We start from the raw sequence: 12,223 nt of genomic DNA on the forward strand, positions 1-12,223 counted from the left end.
CACCTGCACAATCAAATATAGAGCTTGTATTAATAACGATACCTTCATAAAGACAGTAATGAATATTTTGTCACTCAGATATTCATTACTGTCCTTTTACAATCAACAAATGTGTATATGCTGTTGTATTGGATCCCTTTACATTTTGGCCTATGTTACAGGGCTGTTGTGAACGATTCGAGTCCCACTAATGCGGGCCCTTTCTTATCCATTTTCCTCAGTCACGGTCGCTGTGCTCTTCGCCTTTGCCAGAGCCCAGCCCTTCACTCACCTCCTCATCTTCCGCCAGTCCCACTGAGTGGGGGCCTCAAGCAAGGGACATTGAATGGGGAGGACAAAACAGAGCCCCCAGCCCCGCCAGGGTGGGACAAGCCTCGCCTCTGCCCTACCCGCTCCAGGACCACCCAACAAGACAAAGTATGAAAGATTTACATGGGCGGTGTATATCATTTATTCACTCATGTCATAAGTTAATGTTATTTTTTACTAGTATTACTGATAACTAGGGTCTGGAAAAACTTTTGAATTTTGAAATCATTAAATCCAGACACTACCCTACTTAAAAATATGGAAAGTTCTGCAAGGCTTTTCGTATTCTAAATTGATTCACGAGTCGTCGTTTTTGCCATTTAATTTATTGCTGTGATCGTTATCGGCTTTAATACGACGTACTTAAAGCGAGAGTGCGACGTGGTTGACGCCGAATGTTCTTTTTTCAAGTGCATCTCTCTCGAGGCCCCAGTCCCATTTCCCTCAGCGCTCAAGAGGCGTGGCCTGTGGCCGTGGCCATCACGGAGTACATCAACGCGTACTTCAAGGGTGGCCAACACAATCAGTGAGCTTGAAGTGGCTTTCTTTGATCATGACGTAATTCTAACAAAGTCTTTGCTCTTAATGAACGATTGAAAAATATCTTTTCCCTGCTGTAGGTGTCTTGTAAAGATCACAGGTGACCTGACCATGTCCTTCCCAGCGGGCATCACCCGCATCTTCACAGCAAACCCCAACGTCCCTGTGCTCAGCTTTCGCCTGGTCAACATTTCCAGAATAGACCACTTCTTACCCAATCAGAAGCTTCTTTTCAGGTCATTATTTTGTTTCAACCACGTGCATTCTGTCATATATTGTGCAGCTCAGAAACAAACCGCATCTTCTCTGCACACAGTGATCCGTCTCAGAGTGACCCGGACAGCCGAGACTTCTGGTTCAACATGCAGGCCCTGCAGGTCTACTTGCAGCGGGAAGCCGAACTCAACCCGCAGGCCTCTTACTACAACATTGGATTGCTCAAATATCAGGTCACCATCAGACCCTCGAAATGCTTCCTCAATAATTCAGCTTTTTATTTTATTTATTTATTTATTTTTAAACAGCTTAGTATTGATTGACATTGTTTATTATTGTGCGATATGGAAGAACACTGTGCCACACTCAATTGACTTTCTGTTTTAGGACCATAAGCTAGAATTCCCCTCTCAGTCGGGGCATTATGCGCTCTCAACTGTCCGTGGTGCTGCATTCAGGTCTCTTCTCAGGACCCAGCCCGAGCTCCTCTTCTGCTGTCGGCGGAATGCCAGCGCAGTGGCACGGTGACCCGGGTGTCTCTGGACTACCATTGTTGTCCCGTCACTGCGCCGTCCACTCAGCTGACCGCCGTCCAGGTGCTGCTGCAGTTGGACCACACTGCGGCTGACCTGCAGTGTCAGCCGCCTGCCTCCTGGTGAGCCAACGCTCCGAGGAAATTTTTCTCTTGGTGTCACTGTTGACTCCACATCCTTGCAAATTATTCCGAATAAATTATTGTCCACGGTGATCAGGAAGTGGCAGAATCCCACAGGGCAATGCAGACCCTAAACAGCGATGGTGGGGAAGCGCGTGTTAGACAATCCACTGAATGCGTTTGTTTCGCGGGCTGGTCTAGAAGCTAAAAATAGCGTCCGCAGATGGCACCACTGCGTCTTGACTATGAGGGAGAGAAGAAGGTCGAAAGGTCAGCGATTTTGTTTTTGTGGCTTTGCAGGAACGCCGAGGAGAGACGTCTGCTGTGGAAGCTCGGCAACCTGTCGCCCACCAACCACAGCAAAGGTCGGAGCCGCTTCTCTCCTTTGCAAGTGAACAAGGATGGCAACTAAGGGGGAGGAAATTGTTCATAGTGGCACTTCCACTGTAGCTAATCTGCTTTTTTTGTTTGTTTTTTAGCTTCTCGCAATTTCCTCGATTTCCTCTTCATCTGAACATCACGCGCAAAGCCGATGTTCAGCCTGTCTGAAATGCTTTGATCACTTTCTAAGCTCCTTTTATGCGGCTCAATCCGGTTCATGGGAGGCAAAATGTGCTTGCTAAGTGAACATCTAACAGCATGTGGGGGGAGTCTGGACATTTTAATGGTACAGAAAGTACATGTTCATATAGACGTGCACTTACAGGTATCTGAACAAATATAATGATTCACACTGCTAGAAGTATTAATGTATAAAATGCAGTGAAACCTCTTAGGTTGAACACAGAGAATTTCCTGATGCTGTTTGGCCAGATTAGCAACTGCTGGCTCAACTACTGTGATAACTGTAGGAATTTGTGCCAGGATCAGAAAATGTATTTATGGTTTTGAATACCACTTCGGCAATTGTTTCATACACTATAAATAAATTAGCAAATGTGTAATAACACCTGGTGAAACAAAATTGTAATATTCTCACCTCGTGGAATCTTGGAACTAAAGCTAGAATTAAGTGTTGGATATCAGAATCAGCTTTCGTGGCCAAGTATGTAAACAACACACTGCGAATTTGTGTCCGGTAGTTGGAGCCGCCGAGCAGATACTTGCCGTGAATGGGGAAAATCTGGTCGAATTGACGCTGACTCTGAAATTTGTAATTGCCTTTAAATGCCACAAGATGACAACAGAACCTTTTTTTAGGAAAATACAATGGCCTGAATAAATGACGCGCCCCCTCACCTCACGTTCACTTAAGTTTCTTAGTTACAAGATGGTGCCAAATGACCATTTTTTTTGTATTGCAATGTCTTGGGCCTAAGCGGAAAAACAGACTGATGAATGAGTGACACTACATGTGATTTTGCTGTATGTGTACTAGTCAATGTAACTGTGTGTTTCTCCAACTTCGAGTCGAGGAGCACAAATGACGGAAAGAAAATCGTACAGCGCACCATCCAAACAGAATCACAGATGAATTATGCACCTTTGGCGTCTAGAGGTAGAACATCAAATTGTTCCGCCTGTCACCAGGCGTCGCAGGCATAGATCGCCGAACAAAGTCATTTTTTTTCCATATTTTCTGTAGTTATCACTCTTTTTCTTATTTGTCTTTTTTGTACTATTCTGTTGTGGTATTATGAGGAAAAAACTAAACATAATGTGTAACTTCTTTGGGCGCTCACCATCTAATTTTTTTTTTTTTTTTACAGTATTTTTATTATCATGCTCGTTTATGTTTTGGAAGAAGACATTTTGGGCCCATGACGTCTAAAACTGATGGCGCAGAACTGACACGATTGTGGACGATCTTCCAGGCTCGGGGACCCTGTGCGCCAGCTGGCAGTGTTTGGAGGTCCCCCGCGGGCCCCCGCCCAACCTAGCTGTTCAGTTCGTGGGCTCCGGGGCGTCGCTCTCGGGCATGGACGTGGAGCTGGTCGGCAGCCGCTACCGCATGTCGCTGGTCAAGAAGCGATTCGCCACAGGTGAGGCTTTCAATGACATTTTGCACTTTCCAACAAAATTGCGAAGCCATTAAAAAGCAGGTCAATGTACAACTAAAATGTTACAACTATTTTCTAATCTTAACAAAATCTAAATATTAAGAACATATAAATTCAAATACTGAATCATAGTGGATTCACGGCTGGTCAGTAACAAATACCGCCTCATTTCTTTGCACTTTTCCACCTTGCCGACAGGAAAATACATGGCAGGCTGCACCTTGTGAACGCCGTGAGATGTTTCCCAGCGCGGACGTCGAGGTTTTTGGACCACAAGCGCTTAGTTGTGACAGTTTTATCTGCTGCTATGTTCAGACCAAGCCTCATTTTCAATTGTGCGTCATCTCCTGTTCGCCTGGACGAAAGTTCTTCTTGTGTTCTGTGTCTTTGTACTACTGGACTGCAAACTAAGCTAAACGTCAAAGCTGACTCTAGATGCAGGGAACCAAGTAATAAGTTAAGCATATTGTGAACTGCAATTATTATTATTATTATTTTTTTTTTAATGATGTAAAGAGTATTGAGTCACTGGTACATCCCAAACGGGGTCATTGTTAATCACTTTCTCAGCTATTAAAAAAAAAAAAAAAAGCACTGTTTGTTCCTAAAAGAAGATTTGATAAAGAAAAAAAAAGTCTTTGGTTTCCACCAGTTTATTATTATTACACATTGTGACCAAGTACAAAATACGGTTGAATTAAGGAGTTTACCGAACCACCATGTGTCCTTGGCCTAAATAAAGTGGTTTCAAAATACACAAAATCAGGGTTCAGTATACGTGTAAGAAGACCCAAATTTAGTTTAATACAAAAAAGAATCGTAGGCCAAAGATCTAAAGCAGTCTTACAAAATATTCAAAAGAACACCCAGAAATGAGCTTTTCCAACGCACTTGGGGGGCAATTGACTGACAGGAACACATTTCAAAAAGCCTTAAATAAGTCGGTACAAGACTGGAGGGCCCGAAAACTGAATCGGGTGAACAGAAATAGTTCATAAACTACTATTCTTCATACATCAAACAAATCACACGCAAAGTCTATAGTCAGTTACAAAAGGCCTTTTTCAGAGGCATTGAGGAGAATCGAGGCCACAGAATACACATTTTCTACATAAGATATACTGAATATATAATTTAGTGAAATGGTAATCCTCTGCAAAGGCGCTGTATTTCTATTGTAATCTGAAATGGGCCTCCTCGGCGCTGGATGGTCTTCATCCAGCTTGCTACAACAAGGTCTGCAGTGGAACTATTTACAACCAGCGCCGTTGCGGATCAAACCTGTTCTGTGATTTGAGCCTGCCGGAAAGCCCGAGAAATCTATTGAGGTAAACTGCGGGGACTCGCACTTCGGTTACCCAAACCGCGCATGCAACTAGATCTGCTGCAAATGGATGGAAAACCGTCATTCGCCATCTATCTCAAGGTCCGTGTGCTGGTATATTCACGAGAAAGATGAGTCAGCGCACTATTAGCAGGACTACTTCACTAGTAGTATTTTTCCGCCCCCCGACAATATTGCTTGTTGGCAGATGTAGTTCTATGTTGGGAGTTTGGATAACCGCACCGTCTCCTGTCCCTCACACATAAAAAGTACAATGGCCAAGTTTCTGAGGATAAGCTCCTTTGGGTCCACCAGTTGCATGTGCATCGTTTTCATTTTGTGAGCCGCGAGGTGCAGCAGAGGCAACGAGGAATACACACACACGCACGCACGCGCACCTCCACTTTCGCTGTGTGGAAGGTGCTCCGAATGAGGTTTGCAGACAATACATTCATAACTGCGGTCGAGGCACAGCTGAGGGACAAGCTGACATCTGGAGTGACGGGTTCCGAGTTAGCGATCTAAGGCACTCAAATGACACCATGGCACAGCTAATTGAAGGCAAACACAAAATAATCTGAATAGAATAGAATTAAAACAGCACATGACCACCACACACACACACACACACACAAAGTTACACACCCCATTAAAAAAAAAAAAAAGGACTACACCAACTCATTCACAGTTGCACAAAAGAAAAGGAGGATATCCGACGGCCGTCGCGCCGGCCGCCCAGCGGAAGCACCCTCACATCTCCTGCAGAGGGTGGCTCATTTCGATGCGCTCCCGCTTAACGGCTGGCTCGCTCCGGGACACGTCGGCGTCGCTGCCCAGGTCGCTCATCTCGTCAGAGAAGGACACGTCTGACGGACCGGAAGGCTTCATTTAAGTCACGTTCAGCGTTTGAAAATTAACATTCACATTGTGAAACCCAGATTCGCCAAAACAGCAAGGATGCGTGGAGGATTGCTTACAGTTCTGTGCACAATTTTTTTGCTGAAGTATTTGAACACTCTGGTATATTGTAAGTTCTCCTACACAACAGGACTTGGTCAATGACCTGAAAAGAGCTGGGACCACCGTTTCCAAGGTGACTGTTGGTAATACACTAAGACGTCACGGTTTGAAATAACGCATGGCATGGAAGGTTCTCCTGCTTAAACCAGCACATGTCAAGGCCCGTCTTAAGTTTGGCAATGACAATTTGGATGATACAGAGGAGTCATGGGAGAAAGTTTTGCGGTCAGATGAGACCAAAATGGAACTTTTTGGTTGCAATTCCACTAACCATGTTTAGAGGAAGACGAATGATGAGTTCCATCCCAAGAACACCATCCCTACTGTGAAGCATGGGGGTGGTAGCATCATGCTTTGGGGGTGTTTATCTGCAGATAGGACAGGACGACTGCACTATATTAAGGAGAGGACGACCACAGCCATGTATTGTGAGATTTTGGGGTACAATCTCTTTCTCTCAGAGCATTAAAGATGGGTCGTGGCTGCGTCTTTCAACATGACAATGACCCGAAGCACACAGTCAGGAAAACCGAGGAGTGGCTCCGTAAGAAGCATATCAAGGTTCTGGCATGGCCTAGCCAGTCTCCAGACAGAAACCCAATAGAAAATCTTTGGAGGGAGCTAAAACTCCGTGTTTCTCAGCGACAGCCCCAAAACCTGTCTGATCTAGAGAAGATCTGTGTGGAGGAGTGGGCCAAAATCCCTCCTGCAGTGCGTGCAAACCTGGTCAACAACTACAGGAAACTTTTGACCTCTGTAATTGCAAACAAAGGCACGAAATATTAACATTGTTTTTTTTTTCAGGTGTTCAAATACTTATTTGCAGCTGTATCACACAAATAAATGGTTAAAAAAAAAATCATACATTGTGATTTCTGGATTTTTCTTGCACCTGCACATACGATGAAAATTTCAGACCCCTCCATGATTTCTAAGTGGGAGAACTTGCAATATAGCAGAGTGTTCAAATACTTTTCTTCACTATACATTAGAGAAGAAAAAAAACAATCACGAGAAAATCTCCGTCCAGGTTTACCTTTTTCCATGAGTGATGGCATCATGGAGCTCAGATCGCTGAACTGTAATTTAAGAGAAAGAGAACAGTGAGCACCCCATGAAGGCAGATGTTGGTGTGAGCAGAGCAGCGTTTCCACACCTCCCCCATGACAGCGATCGGCGTCTCTCCGGTGGCCTGAGCCACGCGGTGCTCCACCAGGTAGAACATGTACTCGTCGTACAGCAGCCGGATCAGGTGGAAAGAACCGAAACTGGCGGCGCTACGCAAGGTCAGGTCTCGAATCACCATTGAGCTGTTTGGATAAGATCACACCATTTGACATCAGTTTCATGTTTTATGATTATTATTACAGGGTTCATACTCAGTCTGACCCAAAAAATTTAAGGGCTTTTTAGGGGCATTCTTAGGGGCTGACACGAAAAATTTAGGGCCGACACGGAAAAAATTTAGGGCCATCGTGGGAAATCAAGACTCACCCAATGGTGCCATCAACTGTTCTTGGTTCATCAAATGTTCCAGTACCTCAGTACCTGTGACAGTGATCACCTGTCGCCCTTTGTGGTAGTTCTCATTGATATGACCATTGTCAATGTCTTCACAATGTCTACAGAAAAACAGATTCTAACTACAATTGCAACTATATACACAAATGTCTTCTCCTGATGTCTGTCTCAGCACCCCTACTCGAGCTCTTTCAGCCTACCCAGTGCCTCCTCTATTTGTTGCTGCAGAGGTGCCAAAGTGGCTCTCTTGTCCTTTGCTCTGCCTCTGAGTGCATTGGCCTCGGTGATAAACCTCAGATTCCTCTTTTCTTCTGCCTCCTCACACAGCCTGTCAGCCTTCTCAATAAACGTTGATATGTCAGTCTCTATTCTGGCTTTTTTGGCTTTGAGGCAGTAGAGATGAAAAGTGGGCAGCGACGCCAAATGTAGCCAGTGCCTGAAGTTGATGCTTCACTATCTTCATATTTTAGAAACAGATTCATACCAGCGGAAGATGAGAGAGTCTCCGCCAAATCAGCGTGTCTCCCGTTTTTCCGGTGCGACTCCAGCACTTTGACGCCCATCTTTTCAAGCTGGTAACTCTGCTTGCACAGATGGCAGTAAAACATGCGCCGATCTTTTGGATCTCGACGAACCCAGCTCCCAAACTCCTTACTTTGAACCCAAGCTTCTTGAAAAATGCACTTCCACGTGATACAAGTTGGATCGATGAAAGAACTACGCTACGTCGTAACGAAGACGAAGTGAATTGCCAACTCACGGAAACAAGCAATGGCATATCGACAAGATGGGGACTATTGTCAACACGGTGACTTCCGTTGACAATTTCCGGCTGATTTGGACGCCAGACGGATCGCTATTTTTTTTTTTTTTTTAAATAAAAAAATTATTTTTTAGCGAGAATTTTGGCGGTAGAGGTCCTCCCTTTGATTTTTTTTTTAATTTAAGGCCTTTTTAGGGGCTTGACCAGTTTTCGCTGATTTTTAAGGACTTTTAGGAGGCCCTAAATGCACCTTCGAAAATTTAGGGGTTTTTAGGAACTTTTAGGGTCGCGTGCGAACCCTGTATTAGTTTTGTCCGATGAATTTAGAACATTTTCAAGAGAAAATGTTAGGAGAATAGATCATATATTACAGGATTAGAAATTGTTTCGTTTTCGGCTTTCATTTTGAAGTTGGCACAAGAGTGCAGTGCAGGAGCTTAATAAAGCCTGACCATATGCTCGCCCCCAGCTTGCTGACTTGCTTGCGGGGAGTGCTGCAAATGAAGCACTTTTCATATGCAGTAATGCCTGCTTTTAAATTAGTAAAAAAAAAGCACCAACGATGAGGCATTTAATCATGGCCGTCAAAATTGCGATCATGATACAAATCCATATAAGTATTTCTAACAGAATTTCAGAATGAGATCATCACGCCATCACTCCAACATGATGGTCTTGGGCTGCTTTCCTCCGTCAGGCTGCAATTGGTGGAACCATGATTTGGGCTCATTTGAATGGCTTTAAAAAAACTTGTAGGTTTGGTCCAGGTCTGAACATGTATCCTGTAGCACAGGGGGTCACCATCGCGGTGCCTGCGGGCGAAAGGTCGCCCGCGAGGACCGTTTAAAGCGCCTGCGAGGTATGTTCTAAAAATACCATAGGCCACTAATTGTTACTATTATTTGTGCTTTAAATTCTGAATCTGACTTGCTTACATGAATTCAAATTTTAACTACAATAAATTAAAACAAAATTATTTTATGTACGTGTAATGAACAGAGTTTGAAATTTGCCCCAAGCAGGTCACGTAGCCCTTCATACGATCGGTGCTCACGAAGTAGGCCTCAGCCTCAAAAAGGTTGCTGTAGCGTGACCTTAAAAAAGGTCATTAGTGCTTCAAAACCCTCCAGTGTTGCTGCCGAGGATGCCCCCCCCCCCCAACCTGTTGTTAGCTTTCAGGGGCCAGGTAAGGAAAAAATTTTTCCCTTTTAATAAATGAAATCCCCATTGAAAAGTGCTTTTTATGGGTTGTCTTTTTGTCTGATTTGTACATTGTTATGACCATCTTAAAAATTAAGACTGTGTGAAAATATAGTAACAATAATTTGAGTGGGGGTGAAAAAAATTTTTCACAGCACTGTATCGCATACATGAAGACATTTTCCGATTTTACTGACATCCATTCATCAATGGCCAGATGCAGAATTTTTGCTTTCAGGTTTGTGACAATTTTGACTTGTTTTGATTTATTTATTTTGATTGTTGAACTACGAGGACTTTCTTAAAAAAAATTAATGTACTCCACCTGTAGAAGGACCATTTAAGCAGAAACTGCCGCGCCGCCTTTGGGAAACTCGGGCTGCCCTGGTGGGGCTTGAGGACCAGAGAGACCACATTGTCCAGCCAAGTGGCCCACTGGTCCAGGGAACTCTGCTGCTGCAGTGTGACTTTAAAGTCCTGCTCCAGACGCTGAACCACGCTCTCGTCGCACTGGCACACCCACGACGCCTGCTCCTGTTGCGAGCGCGGCAGAACAACGCGGGTCAACGAGAGTGAACCGCGGCAAACGTTAAACACCGACCGTTAAGTGGCCGTCCACAACCTGCACGTTAGCAAAGTCCACCCGGTTGAGGTCGGACAGCATCTGGTTGATCTGTGAGGTGTTCTGGAGGACGGCGCGCGCTGCCTGGGCCAAGTGGTTCAGGCTGGTGTAACGTCTGAGGGTCTGCGCAAAGGCACTGACCACTGCCACCTACACACATGCAGTTCGTTAAAGGAAGTTAACAACTGGACCTTTAAGGGCTGTAAAACAAACGTTTCCACTCACCTTAATGCGAATGATTTCTTGAGGAAAGTTGGTCATGGCGTTCGTCAGCCATCCTTCCAGACTCTTAGCAAAGTTCCTGATGGCCTGAGTGAGAGTGCCTGCAGGGGAAGTCAAAGGTCATTCCCAAGAAGAGGGAAGTGACTGCAAGATTCCTTCCATCGGAGGGGGATCTACTGACTGGGAACAGGACGCAGCACGTCCGGGATCAGGATCTCCACCAGGGCCTGGTAGAGGATGTGATCGCAGCTTCTCATCCATAGTCGAACTGGTTCGTATTTACAGAGATTGACCAGCTTCTCTCGAGGCAACACACCCTCCAGTTCGTCGTCACTGCGCGCAAATGAAGCAAAACATTCCCGGGTGAACAACAAAGACATGACGTGCTCACTTTTAAACGTCAAACTTTGCCGGTGGTACAGGCGGGACAGCATCGACTGTAATGTACCGTAATTTCTGGCCTACAGAGCGCACCTGCTTGTAAGCCTCACCCAGTACATTTGGAAAGGAAATACCATTTGGTAAATACATAAGCCGCAGCTGTGTAAAAGCCGCAAGTGCCCACATTGAAAGATATTTAAAAAAGAAAGACGGTATATAGAAAGAGTTTTCAAAGTTTTAATACCTTATCTTAGCTTAACATAGCAACAATACGGTAGCACAGGACAAACAGGGCCGGTTAAAAAAAAAAAAAAAAACATACCTGAATCACTGAGACGCGGCAGTAACACAGCAGCAACGCGCTGGCGCAGCGCTAACAGGGCCGGTGTGACGATCTGAACGATCCTGGTGCTGAATCTCCTTGTGATTAATGCGCACGCGTGTATATTAATTCGCATGCACAACTTGTAGCTAGTGTGAAACATCCCCATCCATGCTGCTTCAGCACGTGCCATTCAACAGCTTGTCGCCGAGTGTTCATGTTCGCTATGGACATCTCAGAAATAAGAACACAGCGCACGTACATATATGTGTATATCTTTTTATCAACTTAATTTGAAAGGGGAAATCCAGTGCTTTGCATGAACAATGTATCCAGTAGGTCATGTAATACGTACTCTATTTTGACAAAGTGATGTTAAATCCTCTCTCATTTAATAATGTTTTGAGAAGATTTTTATCAACAATTCCGAATTTTCAGGGGCGCTGCCTTTTTCGTGAGTCATATGACCGACGTGTACGTATGTGATGTGCAAGGCGCCGCACCAAAGTCTCGATTACACGGGACACCATTATGCCCAGTGCTGATTTCTCAGATTTATCGTCATCTGATGAAGAACCAGCAGTATTGGTTGATCGGGAAGACGGAAGAATACTTCTATACAGATTTGAGCCTGTCACTGTAATTAATGTTGACTATTCGGATAGTTCTTTGGGCGGAATGATGCGGAGTCTGACTACTTGGAGACCTACGCGCGGGACGTAAGTGTGTAAACAAAGCCCCCAGGAGCTCCGGGCCGGAAGCCGCAGATGGTTCTCCGGACGGGAATGACGCGGAATCCGAGAAATCAGCGCTGGCCATAATGATGTCCCATGTTATCGAGCCTTTGGTGCGGCGCCTTACACGTCACATCCGCGCATGTAAGTCATGTGACTCGCGTAAATGGCAGCGCCCCTGAAAATTCGTAATTGGCGATAACAACTATGTGAAAACACTATTAAATGAGAGGATTTAACATCACATTGTGAAAATAGAGTACATATTACATGACCGATTGGATACATTGTTCATGCAAAGCACTGGATTTCCCCTTTAAGGTTAGGGTTGGGATATAACATATGCTAGGTCCCTCTATGCAGAAAGGGAACGACGAGACTGGGGGATTTCCCA

At 44.8% G+C, this 12,223-nt stretch overlaps 2 protein-coding genes across 7 annotated transcripts in view; one reads left to right on the forward strand and one right to left on the reverse strand.

Moving 5' to 3' along the window:
- fcho1 (FCH and mu domain containing endocytic adaptor 1) overlaps positions 1-4,285 on the forward strand; it is a 35,632-nt gene extending 31,347 nt beyond the window's left edge. The window contains exons 20-27 of the mRNA XM_061824052.1: positions 222-417; positions 721-835; positions 930-1,085; positions 1,166-1,298; positions 1,524-1,720; positions 2,021-2,085; positions 3,535-3,702; positions 3,919-4,285. Of these exons, the coding sequence (XP_061680036.1) occupies positions 222-417; positions 721-835; positions 930-1,085; positions 1,166-1,298; positions 1,524-1,720; positions 2,021-2,085; positions 3,535-3,702; positions 3,919-3,947 (1,059 nt within the window). The 3' untranslated portion in view covers positions 3,948-4,285. The remainder of the gene's footprint in view (positions 1-221; positions 418-720; positions 836-929; positions 1,086-1,165; positions 1,299-1,523; positions 1,721-2,020; positions 2,086-3,534; positions 3,703-3,918) is intronic.
- A 106-nt stretch (positions 4,286-4,391) lies between these two features.
- The window catches only part of rfx2 (regulatory factor X, 2 (influences HLA class II expression)), a 33,428-nt gene continuing 25,596 nt past the window's right edge, over positions 4,392-12,223 (reverse strand). For all 6 annotated transcript variants that reach the window (XM_061824056.1, XM_061824054.1, XM_061824055.1 and 3 more), the window contains 7 exons: positions 10,574-10,725; positions 10,396-10,493; positions 10,171-10,320; positions 9,874-10,082; positions 7,221-7,374; positions 7,101-7,143; positions 4,392-5,910 (listed from right to left, as the gene is read on the reverse strand). In XM_061824056.1, coding sequence (XP_061680040.1) covers positions 5,795-5,910; positions 7,101-7,143; positions 7,221-7,374; positions 9,874-10,082; positions 10,171-10,320; positions 10,396-10,493; positions 10,574-10,725 — 922 coding nt within the window. In that variant the 3' untranslated portion in view covers positions 4,392-5,794. The remainder of the gene's footprint in view (positions 5,911-7,100; positions 7,144-7,220; positions 7,375-9,873; positions 10,083-10,170; positions 10,321-10,395; positions 10,494-10,573; positions 10,726-12,223) is intronic.

Source organism: Syngnathoides biaculeatus, chromosome 7 (assembly GCF_019802595.1).
Source record: "Syngnathoides biaculeatus isolate LvHL_M chromosome 7, ASM1980259v1, whole genome shotgun sequence".
Classification (NCBI taxonomy): Eukaryota; Metazoa; Chordata; class Actinopteri; order Syngnathiformes; family Syngnathidae; genus Syngnathoides; species Syngnathoides biaculeatus.